This window comes from Ictalurus furcatus, chromosome 4 (assembly GCF_023375685.1).
Source record: "Ictalurus furcatus strain D&B chromosome 4, Billie_1.0, whole genome shotgun sequence".
NCBI lineage: Eukaryota > Metazoa > Chordata > Actinopteri > Siluriformes > Ictaluridae > Ictalurus > Ictalurus furcatus.
In genome coordinates this window covers 21,196,428-21,219,096 of record NC_071258.1, presented here as the reverse complement: position 1 = coordinate 21,219,096, position 22,669 = coordinate 21,196,428, and the positions used below count along the sequence as shown (strand labels likewise).

The window sequence follows — 22,669 nt, the reverse complement described above, 5'->3', positions numbered from 1 at the left end:
TTGCACGAGGGAGACAACTAATGACAGGACACAAGTAGAAACAAGACATGAAAACAAAAACATGCTGCATGCTGAAGGCTTCTGCATGCAGTGCCCGGCGTGAGGGGGAGATTCCTGACACACCAACATTTAGCCTTTTGTGGTGCTTCTGTCCTACCATCTGCTCTAGTGCTGTCAAATTAACATTCGAACTTCAGTGAATTTAAGATAAAAATGCACATTTGAATTTAAGTTGTGTTAAAAGCACTAGCATGGATTTTAATTAAAACATACTGTTGAAAAACGACACGCAATATATTAACAATGCCCTAGCAATGTTTTTTGAAGAAGAAAAATCTAGAAAGAATAGTTCTAGTGTTTCAAATAATCCAGTCATAGTCAATAATGTCGGGTATTGCCCATTTAAACTGCATGAGCTGAAGATAAACAGTGAATGAACAGTGGTAAACTGAAACGCTTTACTAGCTGGGTAATTAACTCACCCAAATGCATCCTATACCCATATTAGATTAATCAGACTTATACACAATATAAACCTAATATTTAGGGTTGGCAGGGTTACATTAAAACTAAATTGTACATTAAAATACATTAAAAAGGTATTCCGTTACAGTTACAAATTACTTCATAAAAAATGTCATCAGTCACGTAATCCAAGTAACTCAATATGAAAGTAATGTAATCTGATTACTTTTGGATTACTTCAAGGCCACATATATAAATAATATCAAGAGAAAAGTAATATGATCTAAAATATTTAAATTATTTAGAGCTTATTTCAAGCTTAAAAACATGTTCAATGTTTGGATTTGCTTTAATAAAATAAATATATAAATAAAAGCTCACTGTCCCTGATGAGGGTAACAGTACATCACAAAAGCTAGGGTGACTATGTTCTGGTTTTCCCAAAAGAGGACACCTTTTTTTTTGTTTTGTTTTGTTTTGTTTTTTGGGGTGCGGCGGCTTAATAGCATTCAAAAAAGTGTTACTACGAATGCAGACTTTAATAAACTGAAAAAGATACTATTAGCATCAAATAAATATAAGTAAATTAAATTGGTTTCACCCTGCCCACATTTTACATTTTTTCCTACATTCTTTTGAATGTCCATGGAATGAAATAAAATAAAAAAATATCAGATGCCATGAGTGTGCCTTCTGCCATCATTCACACATGGCCATGTAATACGAAGCAATGTGATAACAAAAAATTACCTTATATGGCCATGGGCATTGTTTCGACTCAAGACAGCTGTCATTTGCTGCTATGTTGACACCGTACACAACAACATTTCACCTTTGCGCATTTGCTGAGAGTAGGCTAATGGTTGAGAGACAGGAATGTGGCCAATAGTTGCTACAAGCATTTTATAATCCACCAACTGGTGTGCGAGAAGCCGGGAATTACAGAGAGGGGTTAAAGCAATGCAAACATGCGCACACTTTGCAGTATTAGACCATAAACACATCATAATGAAACTAAAGCCGAATCCTGGACATTTTCTCAAATTTAGATGCTTTAAAGTCCAAAAAAGCGGATGTATGGTCACCCTAACAAAAGCATTTCAGAGAACAATGTGTTAATTTCTATCAAATTAACTTTGCACAAAATTTATTTGAGCATGCACCAGGAGGTTGCTCATGTGAGTTACGACTGGCACGAGAAAACTATAATCAAGCAGCTGTCTATTTTGTGTTCTGTAAAATATTAAATTCTTTGGTTTGAAATGAAGAAAATTGTAATCCTAATGGTATTCCCATTTTTTTTTTTTTACAAAATGTACTTGTAATCTGATTACTTTGTTTTTTGACATACTGTAATGGATTATAGTTACCAGTTTATTGTATCCTGATTACATAATGCAGTTACATGTATTCCCCAAGCCTGCTAATATTACAACTTGCTTCTGTACAAAATGACCCTAATGTACAAGTGAACTTGAACGTAGTAAGGCGCTAGGTAGAATGGTAAGTCATGTTGTGAATATGCTCTTTCCGTAACTAAAACAAGGACAATGAATAACAAAAGCATAAAGATTTATAATATTGTATTACAAAAGTGTAATCATTGTAAAGTTATTATTTCAGGAGGTCAGGTTTTCACAACAATTTATATATAAAATGTGTGACTATTTGGTTTAATTTTTGCATTTTTTGTCAACTAAAATGCCGTTGACTAATATTTGATGCCATTTTAGTCTGATCAAAATTGACTAAAATGATTAAATATGAAGACAAAATATTGATAAAATTTTAAGAATATTTTTGTCAGAAGACAAAAACTATGCTATTATATTATCGTTATATCGGTGGCATAAAATAGTCTTAAAATGACAATAACATAATTTATCACAATTATTTCTGGGACAATATATCGTCCAATAAAATCTGTATTGTGACAAGCCTACAGTTGTCATCAATACAATTATTGTGATTAACCCCAAATAAAGCTGTTTCTGTAGAGTTTTCTTCACATCGTCTTGGTTTCATGTGCTGAAGCCATGGTCCACAACGAGCTTACAAAGCATGTGTTGTATCCCACTGTTGAAAGGAATTGATCAGGAGAGGGGTATAAAAGAATTTCCAAAACGTTAAATGTACCATGGAACACCATGAAGGCCATCATAAACAAGTGGAGAAAATGGAGCACCACAGTGACATCACCAAGAACAGGACGTCTTTCCAAAATTTATAATAAGGACTACTGATTACTCTGTTCATGTGACAACAATCTCTCATATTCTTCACTTGTCTGGGCTTTGGGGTAGGATGGGTAGATGGAAGCCCGTTCTCATAAAAAAACATCCAAGCCCAACTAAATCACCCCAAACCATGTGACAAAATGTGTTATGGCCTTATTAGACCAATTCCAAAAGGTATAATAATTCCATAACTCCAAAAGGTTTGTTTGGTGCAAAAAACACTCATCTCCAAAATAAAAGTATACCCATATTGAAGCCTGGTAGTGGCAGGAACATGCTTTAGGACTGCTTTTCTTTAGCCAGAACTGGGGCTTCTATCAAATTGGAGGGAATAGCTACAAATAGCATGAATACTAGTTGATTTTAGTGAAAAACCTTCAGGTGAATTCCCCCTTTCAGCATGACAATGACCCAAAGCATACATCCAAATCAACAAATGAATGGCTTAAACAAAAGAAGATCAATGTTTTTGAATGACCAAGCCAGAGCCCAGACCTGATTCCAACAAAAAAGATCTGTGGGGTGACCTGAAGCGGGCTGTGAACAGGATATGCTGTTACAATCTAATGGATCTAGAATGTTTTTGCAAGAAAGAGTGAGAAAATATTGCCAATATTTAGTTTCGTTTAGGGTTGTGCATACTTATGCAATCAGGTTATTGTAAGTTTTTTATTTTTTTTTTCCCCATAAAATGTTTCGGATTATTTTTGACTTAATTTTTATACATTGTAATTTCACATTGAGGGTGGAAAAAAGCCTGCCATTTTAACAGGGGTGTGATTTTTTTGTGTCCACTGTATGTGTGTGCATGTGTGTTCAAAGGAGCTTCAGTTTATTACAGGAAGATCATTTTCACATAATTACTGTCTATCATTTCCTACTGATTTTTGTCTTTTAAAGACATACACACAAATATGCAATTTGAAACAAAGAATTTCAAACTGAAAAGTGAACTACACACACACACACACACACACACACACACACACACACAGACAGCATGTACAGAGTATACTTATGTCTAATATAAAGCACACTCAGGCTTGAAAAACTATACTGTGTGCATTTGTTTGTGACTGTGTGTGTGCTGTGCAAGACAATGGCATACAGGAACTAGTTGAGTAACATTCTCCCTTGCTGTGCATTTATGCATTATCTGTGTGCATTATTACTACGTAAAAGTAAAAGTATGCTCTAAAAAGAAAACTGTGTCTGTACGTGTACAAACACGCACACACCTGCCCAGTCTAGTGCTCATGAGAGTTGCCTGGCATCACCCTCCAGCAGTTGAGAAGGAGTATGCAAGCGTCTGTAGACTATTATTGTGTATGTTCCTCTGGCAATATATTGTGCCACCAAGAAATATAAGTACCAACTTACTGCACTGATCTGGATCATGCTATGTTTAAATATACAACCCCAATTCCAAAAAAGTTGGGACACTGTGTAAAATGTAAATAAATGTAAATAAAAACACTGCAGTCAGTTGCAAATCTCATAAACCCATATGTTATTCACAATAGAACATAGAAAACATATTAAATATTTAAACTGAGTAAATTTTTAAGAAAAAAAGGTAATTTTGAATTTGATGGCCGCAACACGTCTCAAAAAAGTTGAGACGTAGGCAACAAAAGGCTGGAAAAGTAAGTGTTACTAAAAAGAAACAGCTGGAGGTTAATTGGTAACAGGTCACAATTTTTTCCTTAAAATGGTATATTTACTCAGTTTAAACATTTGATATGTTTTCTATGTTCTACTGTGAATACCATATAGTTTTATGAGATTTACAAATCATTGCATTCTGTTTTTATTTCATTTAAATGTTTAATTTCATTTTACACAGCGTCCCAACTTTTTTGGAATTGGGGTTGTACATAACATGGAAATATTCTCTGCGATAATCAATAGAACCTGCTTGAAAAAAAAACAAACAAAACTAATAGCCTGGACACGTAATCTGCTTAGCCACCCAGGCTACTGGTTTGTCTACCCCTGCAACATACCAACACTGAGTCGATGTTTATAATGCTTGATGAGATTGGACAATGCAGAGCATGAAGTCCGAGACCACTCCTCAATACAGAATCTGTGCAGATCCTCCAGGGTCCAAGGTCCATTCTCAAAATCAATCCAGTATTATTAATAATTCAAACAAAATAACAAGACACAGGGCTTCGCTAAACAATTTACATTAGGGCTTAGTCCAAAAGTGTGCACATTTTGATGGATTCCCATGTTTACTTCACATTTCATTAGCCAGAATCATTTCTATACATTTTCCACTATATTATGCGATCTGATGAGCCTGAAGTGTTGTATAAATCTCTCCCTCTGTCTAGATACAGGGATCCTTCAATCATATCTGTCTACAGATCTGTCAACCATATTCAGAGGTGAACCTAGATTATGTGGGGGCCCCAGGCAAAATAAATGTGTGGAGCCCTTCTGACAGATTTATGTTGTTTTGTGTCTTCATGTTTCCCAGAGATATCCACGGAGGAATTGCAGTAGACGTGTGTTTTGAAGACTTCATTTCTTTATTGCAAACAATTGTAAGAACGTAGAAAAACTAATAAAAAAAAAAAAGGTTACCCTACAAGTGCTGAACATGGTCTCAATACTGTGTCCCTTCCCCCCATCACAAGCCGCTCTGGATCCTTACGGCTCCCCTGTCTGCTGCCTACACAAAACACATCTAACAGAACATAATTTGTTTGATTTCCTATTTGTAAAACACACAATGAAGCTGTAAAAAAAAATCAGTAAACTTCAACTAATGTTAACTAATATTAAACAACATATTAACTAACATATTAACTAATGTAAAGTATTGATTTGTGAGCAAGAGACACAGTATCGGTACTTGCCAAGCAGTGCCGCAGGTGTTGTGACGCATCATTCTCGGTACTTATTGCATTTCGGCCCACATTAAGAACTGCTCAATACATGCTAACCCAAGCTAACTATTACCAACAATTCATCTTATAATAAGATGAAATAAAACTGAAAGTTGACAATTAGATGTGGGTTTGATTGTCTTTAATTATCCTTAATTCACTTGTCATTATCTGCATCACTTAGCACTGTCCTGTACACTCTATTGCTCCTCCTCTCATTTTCCGCTTGCGCTTCTGGCTGCCAGATAGGTTCATTTTTCAGATTCATTTTCAGGAATTAAAGCTCTTGCAACATGAGCGTAAAGGGTTGGCGCAGGAGCATAAACGACTCCGCAAATGAGAAAGTGCCCTGCAAAGGGCCCCCTTTAAGAGATGTTGCTGCACATTATTTTAAAATGAAAATTTCTGCCCTCAAGGGTACTCTCAGTATGCAGGACCCCAGGCAATTCCCTGCCTTGCCTGCCCTGTGGATACACCTCTGATCATATTGTGTGTTTAACTGCCACCTTCCGCAAGATGATTCCTGTATAAACTTCCATGTTCTTTCTCTGTACATAACTAACAGACAGAAACATTTCTACAGATGAAACATGAAGCCAATAAATGTACAATTACAACAATATATGGTTTGTATGTGTTTCATGCAATTTGGGGTATTTTTATAAGAAAAAAAGGCTGCTTGTATGAGAAATGCTAAGCAGGTGTAGCAATATAGAAAGCTACAAATAATATATTTCTGCCTCATTATATGATCAAAATCCACATCAGATCGACATAAGAAGTTGTTACAAAAAAACAACAACACAGTATTAATCTAATATATTTTTATGTGTAGCTTGATGCTAATGCTAAGAGGATCAGAGGTGCACCCACCACAATCTCACAAAATCCTTTGGGAAACACTGGTGAATGCTAATCTTTAGCTCCCTCTAGAGGTTATCAATGGGGTTTAGGCCAGGGGACTGGGATGGCCATGTCAAAATGCTTGATTCTATGGTCAATTAAACATTTTTGCATAGCCTTGCATGTATGATTTGGATCATTGTCCTTCTAGAAGATGCCATCACACCCCAGTTGTAACTGCCTGGCAGAAAAAGTAAAATTTTCATTGAAAATTTCTTCAAAGTCCATAATGCAATGTATCTTAACATTACAAATCCATATCCCCCATACTTAACAGTATGGATTAGGTTCTTTTCTGTATAATTGTATAATCCTTCTTTTTACACCAACCCCACCTTGAGTGTTTGTTGCCAAAAAACTCTTTTTTTTGTCTCCTCTGAAACTAGAACATGGTTCCAGTTCCAGAAATGTTTAGCAAACTCCAGGCATTTATGTCTGTGGTTAGATGAAAAATGGGGTTTCTTCCAGATAGCTTTTCAGCATGTAAGTGGCATCTAATTGTAGATTTAGAGAATTGATGACCCCAAAATTCTATCATATTCTATAAAAAATGTCCAACTGTGATCCTTGGAGAAACGTTGCTTCTCTAACCAGGCAAGTTCAATACAGCGCCAGTTGTTCTAAACTTCTTAATTACTGCCCGAGTGGATATGGGCAATAGTGTGTACCTGTAGCTATTAGAGTTTGCATAGACTAGGAGATTAATACATTAACTATTCACTGCTGTGGGGAATTGTCGACTAGTTGGGGCAGTGGAAAACAGAAAGTCAGACTGCAAAGAAATGTAATAAAAAGTACAATTTTAGTCAAAAAATACTTCAGACTAGATACACCCAGTTCTACAATCAGCTGCACATTGCACATTGTAAAAATACACTGGGAACTGCCCCCCCCCCCCCGATTTAATGGAAAGCTTTCATTTTGGTATCATTTTGTATGAGGCATAGAGGTGTGTGCAGGACTGTTTCTAAATCCCAGTCCCACCTGCTCCAAAAGAAAATCCTCCTGTTGTTATTTATTTAATTTTTTTGTAAAAGCAAAAAATATGAAAAAAAACAAAACCCCTGCACTATGGCATAAATTCTGTCATGACCAGCAATGTGTAAAAGTTTTGGTGTCATGTGTTGTACTTTACTATTTAATCTGACTGAGCTAATTTAGAGCCTCAGCAGCACATGCCAGCTGACACAGGCCAATCCAGACTCTATTTTGGATGCTACTGAGGCCAGAGTTGAACATCCACTGACTTACCAGTCGAGTGGGAATGGTGAGCTTACTTTCTTGACACAACTTTCATACAGTCAGGAAGTGTATCTGAAAGAGCGCATCTCATTTCTGCTGCCACATCCAGCTTCAAACAATACATAAGGAAAATAATCCCTAGCAGGATGGTGCAAGACTGCCCAATGCAAAGTAGTGCCTGATTTATTCTTGAGGCCTGACTTGTACACGTGACTTGCATGTGTGTACAGAAATAGCAGCAATGTGAGTTTTCTTTATGTACATGCAGAGGATTAAAAATGACAAGTTCACAACCCCATATATTTTAAATTCAATTGAAATACTAGTCTACTGTAAGACCACCCAACTATATCAGACAATATAGGAACAAGTAAGTAAACTGAAGTAAATAACAATTAATATTTGGTTTCATATCCCTTGCTTGCTATAACCGCATCAAGCCTGTGACTTACTGACATCACCAAATTGTTGGTTTCTTCTTTTGTGATGGTTTTCCAGGGGGGTTTCTCCCTTCAGTCTCCTTTTCAGGAGGTAAAATGCATGCTCAATTGGGTTAAGGGCTGGTGATTGACTTGTAGCTCATCTCTGTAGTTCATGAAATTTCATTTCTGATTCTTACTGCTGATGAGTGGTTTGCATCTTGTGGTATGGCCTCTATATTTCTGCTCTTGAAGTCTTCTTCGAATGATGGATTGTGATACCTTCACTACTGCCTTGTGGAGGTTGTTGGTGATGTTATTGACTGATGTTTATGGGTTTGTCTTCAGAGCTCTCACAATGTTTCTGTCATCTGCTGTTGTTGGTTTCCTTGGCCGACCCATTCAGTGTTTGTTGCTCAGTACACCAGTGGTTTCTTTCTTTCTTTTTCAGGACATTCCAAATTGTTGTATTGGCTATGACCAATGTTTGTGCAACGCCTCTGATTGACTTTCCCTCTTCACAGGTTAAACTGAAGGCTAAAACCAAGAGTAGATGTTCAGAGCTATTTATTGTTTAAACAATCAATCTAACATGACACACCTGGATAACAAGAAACACATGTCAGTCGCATGTTCCAATATTTTTGCTCACCTACAAATTGGGTGGTCTGATACAAAATGTGTTATGTTCTATGTCATTTAACACATCTACATATAAATACCAGGACGTAAAAGTTGAAATTCTAAACTCTCTTCTCATATTCATCTTTTGATTTCAAACCCAAATGTCTTCAATCTATAGCAAAAAAACTGGCCTTGCTGTTCCAATAGTTTCAGAGGGGACTGCATCTTTATTTTGTCAACTGCCAGGGTTACTATAAAAAAAAAATAATTTAAAAAAATCACAAGATGATTTTATTCCTACAGCATAAGTCAAGTGTGCTACAGTGCTGTGAATTGCCCCATCCTGATTTCTTCTGTTTTTGTGTATCTCTCATTAAATTGTTTCAGAAATGAAAGCAAAATCTAAGATAAAACAGCTACCAGAGTAAACACAAAATACAATTTTTAAATGATAATGTTATTCATTGAAGCAAAAACGTTATCCAATACCAACTGGGCCTGTGTGAAAATGTATTTGCCCCCATAGATACTAATTCCCCAAATCTTTGAAACTGCATTCATAATCAGGTTCAGCTATACTAGATGCACCCAGGCCTGATTACTGCAAACAATGTTCAATCAAATCAACACTTAGAACTTAGAACTTTTTCAACGGCTAAAGGTCCTACTCAGTAGGACGCACGATGGCTTAGTGGTTAGCACGTTCGCCTCACACCTCCAGGGTCCGGGGTTCGATTGCTGCCGGGGCCGTGTGTACAGAGTTTGCATGTTCTCCCCGCTGCGGGGGTTTCCTCTGGGTACTCCGGTTTCCTCCCCCAGTCCAAAGACATGCATGGTAGGCTGATTGGTGTGTCTAAAGTGTCCGTAGTGTATGAATGGGTGTGTGAGTGTGTGTATGTGATTGTGCCCTGCGATGTGCGATGGGCACAGATTGTGCCCTGTGTCTGGCAGACTGTCCAGGGTGTACCCCTGGGATTGGCTCCAGGTTCCCCCGAAGAAGGAGTAAGCAGTAGAAGATGGTCCTACTTTTTATGCCAAAAATGAAAAAAATTCCAGATGAGGATGAATGTGATTGAAATACAATCATTCAAAATACAAATACTATCCCCTCTGGGAAGGGTTACAAGGGTTCAAAGGCTCATCACAGCTAGACACATTATCAAAACAAACAAAGGATCACAGCTAGAGCCATTATCTCCAAATGGAAAAACTTGGCATCCATCTCTTGCATCAATAAAGGTCACTGTTCAGTGATCACTGGGCAAAAATGGCATCCCTGGCGAGGCAAAAACCACTGCTAACCCAGTAGAACATTAAGGCTCGTCTGAATTTGGCCAAAACACACCTTGATGATCCTCAAACCTTTTGGGAGAATGTTCTGTGGATTGATGAGTCAAAAGTGGAGCTGTTTGGAAGACGGGGTCCCATTACATCTGGTGTAAACCAATTACACAAAAAGAGCATCATACTACGGTCAAGCATGATGGCGGCAGTGTGATGGTGTGGGGATGCTTTGCAGCTTCAGGCCTGGGCAACTTTCAATAATTGAGGGAAACATGAATTCTGCTTTCTAGCAGAAAATCCTAAAGGAGAATATCGGTCTTCAGTCTATAAAATGAAACTCAAGTGCAACTGGATTATACAGCAAGACAATGATGCAAAGCATAGGAGTAAGTCCTAGATCTAGAAGTACGTGAAAGCCTGATCTCCAGTTATCAGAAGCATTTGGTTGCAGTTATTGCTACTAAAGGTGGCACAACCAGATTTTAAGTTTAAGGGGGCAATTAGTTTTTCACTTTGGTGATAGGTCTTAGATTAATTTTTTTTTTGCTTCAATAAATAAATGAAAACTGTATTGTGTGTTTACTCAAGTTTCCTTTGTTTTATGTTCCATTTAATTTGAAGATCTATAATTATTTCATATAAGATATACATAAAAACAGGAGAAATCAGGATGGGGCAAATATTTTTTCACAGCACTGTATGTTGTTATTAAAGCACCCCTATTATGCTATATAAAAAGTGCCTAATTTTGTTTTAGAGGTCTCATACAATAGGTTTACATGCATTCAAGGTCAAAAAACACTTTAATTTTCTCATAATTTACAATGCATCATCACCTCTTTTTCTCAGTGTCACAAACGACTTGCTCAAGAATCTGTTCACTCTAAACTCCTCCACTCTAAACTTGATTGGTCAGATATCCCAATCTGTTGTGGTCTACCGCTTACAGCTCGTGTCGGAAAGGAAACGCCCATTACCATATCTGAATTTAACTCTGTAATAATGTCGTCGGTTTTACCGTATCAATTTGAGCCCGAGTCCGATAGTGATACATCGGAAGGTCGACCCAAACCACCATCGCAAGCACGACGAGAACAGGACATTTCTCAGTGGTAAGTTTGTATGTAGTTTGACATGAGTTAGCTGGTTAGCAGAGGCCTACAGCTGTGCACTGGCTGTACACATATACAGCACAAAGCAACGCATTTGGAACAATTGGTAGAAAATATTTACATAAATAATTAATCATACTTACAGGTTGTGATCCAGAGGCGCAACATGGTCCAAATAAAGTGGGTATGGCCCCATCTTTAATGAATAAACATTTCGAAGTCCCGCGTTGACTTCAGCTGGATTTGAGAAGCAGTCGTCAGTGAAATGACGGGAACCCAACCGAAGGTCGGAGTTGAACTGCTGTGGTATCATTTTATAAATGAACTACAGCCACTGACTCTTTACATCCTCATCCTTTGGGAGTCCATGCAAAGTGATTTTGCTTTTGCAGCGCAGAAAGCAACGTCTTCTAGACATGAAACTAACTCTTTCAGGACACAACTACTGTAGGGTAGTGTTTGACGGCAGGTCAAAGTACACGTTGTTCGTGAGCCCCCAATGAAGACCAGAGGCGGGGTTTTTTGTTACAAACCTACATAGGTTTGTACAGGAAGCAAGTCTGGAATTACTGAGGACTCGTTTCAGCTGTTCAGAATCGGTTCCTTTTTCTGGGAGTCAGTACCTCAGTTTGTCGGGCACTTTGATTTTTGAAACTTTGCAGTCTTTTTACATTCACAAACAGCTATATAACACACTACATGAAAGGTAATATCTGAAAAAGCATAATAGGCACGCTTTAAGGTCATCCTTCCCCAACAAAATCTACAAGCCACAAGATGATATTGATGCCAAAGCTAAAACATCACTGTCTGTCAGGTTTCCATCAAACTGTAAAATGTTTAGCATTGTTCATGCATTGTACAGTGATATTAAACAAACTGGTGACCACTTTCCACCATCGTCATGATTGTTGACATGAGCTGTGTCTCAAACTGAAAACTTACTTTCAAAAGTATTTACTTATCAAGAACAGCCACAAGACTAATATGGAAAACAGACCATTCGGTAAGTTTGAAGGCAACATGAGAGGTTTTTAAAATTCAATCATTAATCATAACTGGCAAACTGGTTAATATTAGTATTGAATAACTGTCTAGAATTGTACACAATTATGAGATTTTGAGATACATTTTTAGCAGAGGGAGATGCAGAGGGAAACATGTCCATTTGTTGCTGAACTCCTTGCTACAGTAGTGCAGCGTTCTATGATAGTAAAAAAGACTAAAATTGCATGTACACTTAATTTAAAGAGGACTTTTTTGAATACGACTCCCAGTAACCATTGACAATATTAGCACACAGAATCCATTTTCATAGTTAGAGAGATATTTCTAATATTAATTTGCAAAATAAATGAGGAGACTGTGAGTTTCCCTAATGATCCCATTTGTAAATCAAGTGACCTAATAGCTATTTTTCTAGCAAATGCCTAATCTGTGAATTTCAACAAACCTTTGTCTCATTTAATTTGTGTATTCGCTAATCTTCTCCATGTTGACTATGGAACTATGGAAATTTGGCCCCTGTGTCACCTGATATGTATACCCCATTAAAGCAGGATGTATTGGATGACCTAAGCACTTGGCTGAATTTTTTTTTAATTATTATAAATGGGAACATGCTTCAGATACATTTTGTTCATAGACATTTTTAAGGGTGTCAGTAATTGTGACACTTGGGTTTGTTAAGGTATTTCTTCATAGAGTTAATTTACTTCTATTTAAAGTAAGACTTTTCATACTAAAAATATTTATACTATAAATATACTGACTGTATATTTAGCATTCGCTTTCAGAACTGGAGTAAGAAGGAATGTTTTTGTGAGTGTTCATGCATATGTCCAGTGCCAGACATACCTTTGGAATCTGACTCCAGCACTGGTGCAAGTGTGTCTTTTTGTTCTCCGGCATCCACAGAGATACTTCTCTCCCTTTTGGATTTGGTCTTCATCATCCCACTCACACTTTTCAGCACAGGAGATATCTGACTGGTTTTCACTCCATGGTTCCCTGGCCCAGTGCCCTTTGACCGTAGGTTGCTTGCAGATGCTTGCTGTTCTTGCTGATTCACATTGGGGATCTGTGACTGGGCACCACTGGTCACTTGCTTCCCATGATTGGTCAGATTATTTTCAGGGTGCATTTGATTAGCTGATAATGTAGAGAAATTCAAGGGGATGGTGTTACAGAAATAAGTTGTGTCTGTCTATTAGTGTGTCTTGCACTGTGAAGAGAGTAAAAGGGAGAGTTTCAGAGTAGACTGATAAATCTATGCCTCCATTTATTTTAACACGATGATCGTCTAGATTGCAGTCTCTCCGTTTCCTCCTTGGACCTCAAATTACTTAGCACACAGTCCTTAATCAGAGTTCAAAGGTCAATGCCACTGACACAATGTCCCTGATGATGGACAAAATGAAGGACAAGAGAAAGAGGAAAAAAAGCAGCAAAGGACAGAAATGTTTTCTAACACGTCTATTTACCTCTTACTTTCCTTCAGTAATATGTGGTGTAATACAATAATACAGTAGATTTGTAGTTACCTTTTGGGTTTGTTACTGAATTTATGGAAAGGCATAATCAGTAGCAGTGTGGCTAGTGCAAGGAAGGCTGTCAATCACTCAAATTAGCTGAGGCTTCCAATTAAGGAAGAAGATGATATTACAACTCACAACTCACCTCACTTTAATAAAGGGCTGCAGCACTGGGACATTTTGACTTCAGATCTCATCACTGAACACACATTGATCTGCAACACAAATGCACAAGAGAAACAGACTGACAAATGACAGACACAACTACAGTACAAAATTATGCAATGGTACCATTCATTCTGAATATAAGATTCACAGGAGCAGACAGCTAAGAAAGGGCAGGGAGGAGAGGAACTATATATCTGTTCCTTAAACAAAGGGTTTGGGGTGGGTATTGGAGGCTGTTGCCTAAAAGTGAAGTTTCCCCTATTACAAGGTTCTCAGATTACTCACAATTTGAAAATCGCAAAACTACCTCACATTCCTCAACACTGTTAAGTGATTTGATGCCATCTCTGTCTTACTTTGAAATTTGATTATGAAATAGCACAATATAAAATGTTATACAAGAAGGTTTGGCCAACAAATAAACTGACTATACCCCTCAAGTTAATGCAAACACGGCCAAGTGGACGGACGTACAGGCACACACACATACCCACCTATTTTGGTCATACAGTCAGGCTGCCACATAAAATTCGATACAGACCACATATACACGGAAACAATCTTTGGGAAGTATATCTTTGTGTGTGTGTGTTATAGTAGATATTGGTAAGCCTAACCCTAACCCCAACCTTAACCAAAAGCAATACCTATCAAATGAAGCTAGTATTTGCGAGCAAATTGGTATACTAGCCTCATAAATTGTTGTAGAAGAAAAGCTTGGCCAACAAATAAACTGACTACCCTCAACAAGTTATTACAAACATGGCCAACTGAGAGCGGGCACACACACACACACACACCCACACACACACCCCTTCATTCCATCTGACTTCACCAGTGCTGCTAGGGCCAGACGTGTGTGGCTCTGACTTTAAAATAGAGATTTAATAGATAAAATGTATGTAAGCAAGCCATGGACAGAAAAAAAAAATTAACCTGTGGACAAAAAATATACTCTGTACTTGTATTAACAAAATGGATGGGCAGCTCAAATATAGCTTGATTCTTTATGAAAACCACAACCTTGGCAATACTATGACTAGTCTTCTCATGTTATTGTGACTGATGTTATGGATGTTATGCATCAGGATGCATTACTGTTCACACTACACACATACCTCAGACATCATCTGCAAGTGCTCTGGGTGAACGGATCACAAGACGCATTTGACCCCGTTCACACCTGTACAGTAGTGCTGTCCATTTGTGATCTGAATGCCCGAGATTTTAATACCAAGTGTGAATGGGGCCTGAGCAAGCTCAAGCAGTGCTGACACAGGATTAAGTTTCTGTACTTTGAACGGGACAAAGCATATCGCACTGCACTCTTCCCGTTCTAACATGTCTCTTCTAATGCTGGGACATCACATAACCCAGCCAGGCTAACCAGCTGACTGTGTCCATAAACTGTACACATCTATGTGTTTTCTATGTGTCTGTGTGTGAAAGAGAGCGGAGAGTGGGTGTGTCTCCGAGCCTGTATTTTTGAGAGAGCATGCCTTTGAGCCTATGAAGGTGTAACGGCTCATTGTGCAGGCTTGTGGAACACATTTACACAGTGCATTTCTTTCTATGTTTATAGGCCTTAACAAGTCATTTCTTGTAACACCTGTTGCACAAGAGCACAAGAAACAGTTATCATACACACACACACCCCTACCTTCCAGTAAGCTGAAAGACCTCAGCTGGTGACGTTGACAGGATCCCACACAGCTTTCCATTTCAGTGCCATTTCAGTGTGATGACCTCAAAAACACCTCCACTCACACCACAAATGTCTCTCTCTTTCTGTCTCTCTCCCTCAAGCACATACACGCAGGTACACACACAAAATCGCCTCTGCATCACTCTCAAAGATGCCATCTTTCAGGTACACCTCTCTATCCTCAATAGTCACATTTTCTCTTTCAGATGTATTTTTTTCATTTACTCTTTCTTACTCTTCATCACACCTTTTACTCATCTATTTCTTCTGTATTTTTCTTCCTATTTCCACCAGTTATAATCCTCACACTGTCTGTCACATTTCCTGGATGTACTATCACAGGCTTTTTATATTACAAACATATTATTGCCATTAGTCAGTTCAAACTTTCTAGACTTTTAAAAACCCAGGTTGAGGTATTTATACACACACACACACACACACACACACACACACACACACACATACATTTTGGTCATACAGTCACACTACCACATAATGTTCAATACAGAACACACTCGCACAAATCAATCTTTGGGAGTTATTATTTTGTGTGTTACAGTAGATAACAGTAACCCTAACCCCAACCTTAATCATAGTAACCAAAAGCAATACCCATCAAATATAGCTAGTATTTGCAGACAACTTATGGTGTTGTACATGTACACATAAATTCACGCCACCTGACTGCCTCCACACATACAGTCCCCTCTAAAACCTTCCACATTTTCCCCTTATGAAGTCCTTTGTTGAGTTGGCAGTGTGTTTTGTATCATTGTCTTGCTGCATGATAAAAGTTTGGATGCATTTCTCTGCAAATTGGCAAACAAAATATCCCTCTAACTTCTCAATTCATTCTGCTGCAAGCTGAGTTTGTATGTTTTGGATCATGAGCAGATCCTTTCTTTTTCCACACTTTGGTCTTTCCATCACTTTGGTAGACGTTAATCTTGGTTCCAGAACTTTTGTGGCCCATCTATGTATTTCTTTGCAAATTCCAATCTGGCTTTGTGATTCTTACTGCTGATAAGTGGTTTGCAGCTTGTGGTATGGCAACTATATTTCTTCTTTCAAAGTCTTCTTTGAATGATGGATTGTGTTACCTTCACCCCTGCCCTGTGGAGGTTGTTGGTGATGTTACTGACTGTTTGGGGGTTTTACTTCACAGGTCTCACAATGTTTCTGTCATCAGCTGTTGTTGTTTTCCTTGGCCGACCCATTCAGTGTCTGCTGCTCAGTACAGCAGTGGTTTCTTACTTTTTCAGCACATTCCAAATTGTTGTATTGGCTATGTTCAGTGTTTGTGCAAGCCCTCTGATTGATTTTCCCTCTTTTCTCAGCTTCAAAAATATCTTGCTTTTCTCCAATAGACAGCTCTCTGATCATTATGTTGGTGTATCTTTTTTTAAAGGCAGTCTTCACAGGTGAAACTGAAGGCTAAAACCAAGAGTAGATGTTCAGAGCTATTGTTCAACCATTTGATCTTTTATTCAAAAAATTCACAAAACTCTTTATACTATCAAAGAATTGCAAACACATAGGTTGATCAAAAAATCTATTTGTTAAATATGTGTGTAACAATTACTGGCACCCCTATGAATTCATATGAGAAAAATATTTTTGAAGTATATTCCCATTTATATTTACAAGAAAAAAAAAATTTAGTACACCTGAGTGACTAGGAACAGGAAATTGTTCAACCATGACTTCCTGTTTCACAGGGGTATAAACATGAGGTAACACACAGGCCAAATTCTCTTAGCCATTCATAACAATGGGTAAGACCAAGGAATATAGCTGTGATGTGCAGTAGGGCTGCACAATTAATTGAATACTGATCTAGATTACGATTTTGACTGCCCACGATTACATGAACATGATCGACTGCGATATAGACGTTTAAAGTTCGTCTTCCTCTCATAGAAAACTCTGCTGCATATCAAAACAAGCGCTTCCTAAACTTACAGCCAGTCACCATAGAGTGTGGCACAGGGATGACGGCATTTTGCATGCCAAAACCCGGAAACGAGTTAGCATTTTAGCACTTCGGTTCCATCGTCCCGAAGTCAATGGGTTTTTTTGAATGGGATTTTGGTTAAAAGCCTGAAATAAGATCTGTGGTGAACACAAGCTGAAAATATTTCCACGTTTTATTTTACAACATAAAGTACACCAGTAATACACCACTCATGATTTTTTAAAAAGCTTTTATGTGTATTGAAAAAGGTGATTGCTAACAAGTTGCTAAATGGGACTACAGACGTTGTCGGGGACATTAAACATTATCATGCCGAACAGGAAAGAACTTTGCAGATAAACTGGTTTAGATATGCTGTGCACAATTCCCCAAAAAATGTGGATGAAGATTCATCCACAGAGTAAATCCGTATTATGGAAAATGTTTTTAGATCAAGTTTGGAAAAGCTGTCGAAAGCTTGGTGATGGTGACGTTGAAGTCAGGTGACCATGGTGTAGTTTGTTTATAGCATATGGTTAGCTTTTTATTTCTGGTGATTGTATTTAGGCTTTAAACTTCATAAAAGTTGTGTTAATTTGTGTACCTATTGGGTTTTTGTTGAGGGAACCAGTATGATGCTAACTTCCGGGTTCCGGTACACAATGACGTCATCCCTGCACCACTCTATTGGGTGATTTGGCTGCGTCTCTCCTCCTGTAAACACTTATTGCCTTTTCGGCATAGGGCTGAATTGTTTTCATTTAGTTGCATATTGTTATATTTGATTGCATATTTTCATTTGGTTGATGGTATTTTTATTTTTACTTATCCTATATTTTGGGTACAATTTTATTTATATTTTGCTTCTACGAGTTGATGCACTTTAAGGACCAGTCTAATTTGATGCAAAGATATGTACATTAGCAGGAATGTAGCACAACATGGAGGTGAAAGCAGCAGTCTGTTTATTTAAATGTGAAAGTGCAATAAAAATATGTTGTCCCTAAAATAAATTAATAATTGTGATAAATAATTATGATCTCAGTATTGATCAAAATGATCGTGATTATCATTTTGGCCATAATCCTGCAGCCCTAATTTCTGGGAGCAGAAATATGATCCGTGGATCCCAAGTTTACTGCATGTAGGACACTGTAGGGTGGATTCTTTATGGCAGCTCTTGGTCTTGCATGCCTGTGTCACCTGGTGCAGGAGCTGAACTGTGGAGGCGGCCCTGTCGATCCACTCATAAAAGGTGTGGAATGACACATCAGGCTTGCTCGTCACACTAACTCCCCTCAAAAGTTGACCAAGGTTGTAGCTCTGCCCTGGACTCACAAAATCCTTTCTGAATTGTTCCACAAACTGAGTTACATTGTTGAGGGCACTTGACCCTGTACTGGCCAGATGCTCCGCCCAATCACGGGCTGGGCCATAAAGACAGGATACAATGAAACCAAGCCACTGCCTCTTGTCCGGCTTGAGGCTCACCAGGCTTGAAAAGTACATTTGGCAGTGGAACGTGAACTGCCTTGGGTAGCCGCCCAGCCCATAATTCGGGTGCAGGAGATCTATGCCCGTCCACTGGGGGAGCTGGACTGACATGAATGGTAGCCAGACATTCCTATGTATGCTGGCATGACACTCTCCTCGGTCTCCTGCTGCATCCATAGTGCAGCGAAGTATTCTGTCACATAAATCACGTAATGGAGGTTAGGACGGATGCGAGACATTAGCGTGGTTAAAAACAGGCAATAGGTCAGGCGATCGGCAAACGGGAATAAACTAGGCAAGGCAAAACACAAAACGAGAAACTAGACGCGAGATCAAAAACCATGAAACGAAACACGATGACCAAAGGCTTGGCACGGTGATAACACTCAATACTTCACACTGAACATAGAAGACACATGAGGGGTTTAAATAACAAACGTATCAGGGATGAAACACAAAACAGCTGAGAACAATGATGACACATACGAGAACCAACCAATGACAATACAAGGGCGGAGACAGGACAGAAATCATCACAGATGCATGTGTAGAATGTAAAAAATTCAAGGTCACTGAAAACCCGGAAGCATGCGCTCGTGCTTCGAGCTCGCACTTCAGGTTTCAGAGTGCGCTGCATGCTACAGTGCTAGCGCTGGGGGAAATCGTGACAACAATATTTATTTCATATCATTGTTAATATCTAGCTTCCTTTTCTATTTGTTATTTTTAGTTTGTATTTATTTATTTATTATTTTTTATCATTTTATTTATATACAGTATCTCACAAAAGTGAGTATACCCCTCACATTTTTGTAAATATTTGATTATATCTTTTAATGTGACAACACTGAAGAAATGACACTGCTACAATGTAAAGTAATGATTGTACAGCTTGTGTAACAGTGTAAATTTGCTGTCCCCTCGTAATAACTCAACACACAGCCATTAATGTCTAAACCGCTGGCAACAAAAGTGAGTATACCCCTAAGTGAAAATAGGCCATTTTTTAAATGTATTTTATGTATTTTCATGTATTTTTTTATGTATGTGTTTTTTATGTATTTATTTTTTCTTTCTGTTTTCTGGGATGCTTCTAAATGGTTATTACTTGAAAGCAGAAATTTAAGTTTGGTTCTTATTCTCTGAACTTACAACTCAGCGCCTTGTTACCGGGTGGGTTTTTAGGTTGTGTTTACTCTATTTTTAGAAAAGTAGTGATTTAAAAGAGTGTAAAATTTCACACTGATTATAAAATACTACTACTGACCTATCAAGCGTTAACGGTCTCGCGAATCAGTACATAAGCGAACTTTTGGTCTTCTATGATCCGCTACACCTACTTAGATCAAAAGGTGCAGGCTATTTTTTGGTACCTCGAATAGTGAAGGCTACACCAGGGGGAAGAGCTTTCTCTTACAAAGCCCCACAGTTATGGAACAGCATTCCAATTAGTGTTCAGGACTCAGACACAGTCTCAGTGTTTAAGTCTAGGCTGAAAACATATTTGTTTACTCAAGCTTACCATGAATAGACCTTCATTTACGCAAAGTACACAGTCTTATCCATCACGGGATAGTAAGCATACCTAATAATCTCTCCAAGATTGACACCATAAGTCAAGCCACACATGATTTTATGGAGATTCCAGTGATCCTGACCCTTTCTGCTCTCCAGACCTGCCTGAGCCATCCTGATGCCCTACCTCTGTATGGAGCTCTCTGGAAGGTACAGCCTGGAGATTGCTTAGGATGGTACCACTTGAAGTATGTAAATGGTTTTGGACCTCAATTCTACATGGACATTCTCGCTGTGGTTGCTGGGACTACGGTAAGTTCTATGGCCTTGGGACTGCAATTACCACATGTAGTTTTGCACTCAGGTCTCCTTTGGTGAACAGTGGACTAGTTCAACAAACAGACTTCATGTAAAAACCATAATGAACTTTCTTTTACTTAACACAATATCCATTGTTACCAAGATGAGGATGGGTTCCCTTCTGAGTCTGGTTCCTCTAAAGGTTTCTTACTCATATCATCTCATAGGGAGTTTTTCCTTGCCACTGTCACCACCGGCTTGCTCAATAGGGATAAATTCACACACTTAAAATCTGTATCCTGTGTTTATATGTTTCTGTAAAGCTGTTTTGAGACAATGTCCATTGTTAAAAGTGCTATACAAATAAAACTGAATTGTGCTCTTTTGGGTCGCTCAGTTAATTTTAGTTTTTTGTTGTTCTTATATTGTTCCTTGTTCATGTCATTGTCATTAATCTCCTTTAACGCCAGGAGGCTCAGGGATCGCATCAAACGGAAAGCTCTTTTTTGTTTGCCAAAAAACAAGTCAGATTTTTGTCTCCTTCAGGAGGGTCATTATACAAAATATGATTACAAATGGTGGAAGTCTCAGTGGGGTAATTATGTTGGTTTGAGAAAGCCAACATACTGAAATGCTATTTAAACTTATTGTTCTTCTCTTTTTTCCCTCCGAGACTAAAATAGCTGACTCTAACTAGTCCTAAAGCTTTAAAGCTATGACTCGGGTCAGACCTTCAGACTGTTCTGACTCGTGTTGCTATATCTTTTCTAACTGATCGGACTTACGGTTTTCCTAAAAAAAAATGATGATGAAAAATCCCAAAAACTCCCATTCACTTACTTGACGGAATGTTCAGAGCTTGGCTTGGAACTGTCAAAACTCACTCACTGGTGCACACAGCTTGAAGCCCCTCCTCTCTCACTCTGTCAATGTACCTGTAACAGAGACGCTCACTTCATCTCTATCTTTCTATCCATCTATTTAGTCCTAACAACCACTCAGAACACCCTAGCAACCGCCTAGCAACCATCCAGAACACCCTAGCAACCACCCAGAACACCATTGCAAACACCTAGCAACCACCCAAAGTACCCCAGCAACTGACTAGCAACACCCCAGCAACCACCCAGAACACCCTAGCAACTGCAAAGCAACCATCCAGAACACCCTAGCAACCACCCAGAACACCATAGCAAACACCTAGCAACGACCCAAAGTACCCTAGCAACTGCCTAGCAACACCTGAGCAACCACCCAGAACACCCTAGCAACTGAAAAGCAACCATCCATAACACCCTAGCAACCACCCAGAACACAATAGCAACTGCCTAGCAACCACCCAGAACACCCTAGCAACCACCCAGAACACTCTAGCAACCACCCAATGTACCCTAGCAACTGCCTAGCAACCAACAAGAACACCCTGGGGCGGCTGTGCCTCAGGAGGTACAGCGAGTTGTCCACTAATCACAGAGTTCAATTCCTGGCCCACATGACTCTACATGCCAAAGTGAAGACAAAGTGAAGTTGCTCCCAATGGCAGGGTAGCTCTGCTGTCATGGGTGTGTGAGTGTGAATGAGACACAGTGTACAGAGCTTTGTAGAACTGCTAAGGTTAAAAGTGCAGACCATTTACCCCAGCAACTGCCTAGCAACCATCCAGAACACCCTAGCAACCGCCTAGCAACCAACCAGAACACCCTATCCATCTATCTATCTATCTAATCAACTCTATAGCAATTGGCACTCTATGTATCTTTCCGACTTGCTTTCTCAAGCCAACATCAAAGTTTGTTGAGACAAACTTTAC

General features: G+C 38.6%; 1 protein-coding gene across 10 annotated transcripts in view; it reads right to left on the bottom strand.

Moving 5' to 3' along the window:
- The window catches only part of bcl9l (bcl9 like), a 94,872-nt gene that overhangs the window by 21,902 nt on the left and 50,301 nt on the right, over positions 1 to 22,669 (bottom strand). For 8 of the 10 annotated variants that reach the window (XM_053623287.1, XM_053623296.1, XM_053623294.1 and 5 more), the window contains exons 2-3: positions 13,866 to 13,935; positions 13,044 to 13,410 (exon numbers count right to left, since the gene is read on the bottom strand). In XM_053623287.1, the coding sequence (XP_053479262.1) occupies positions 13,044 to 13,329 (286 nt within the window). In that variant the 5' untranslated portion in view covers positions 13,330 to 13,410; positions 13,866 to 13,935. Of the gene's footprint in view, positions 1 to 13,043; positions 13,411 to 13,865; positions 13,936 to 15,548; positions 19,365 to 22,669 lie in introns of those variants that run through there. The other 2 variants (XM_053623289.1, XM_053623293.1) reach the window with 2 other exon arrangements.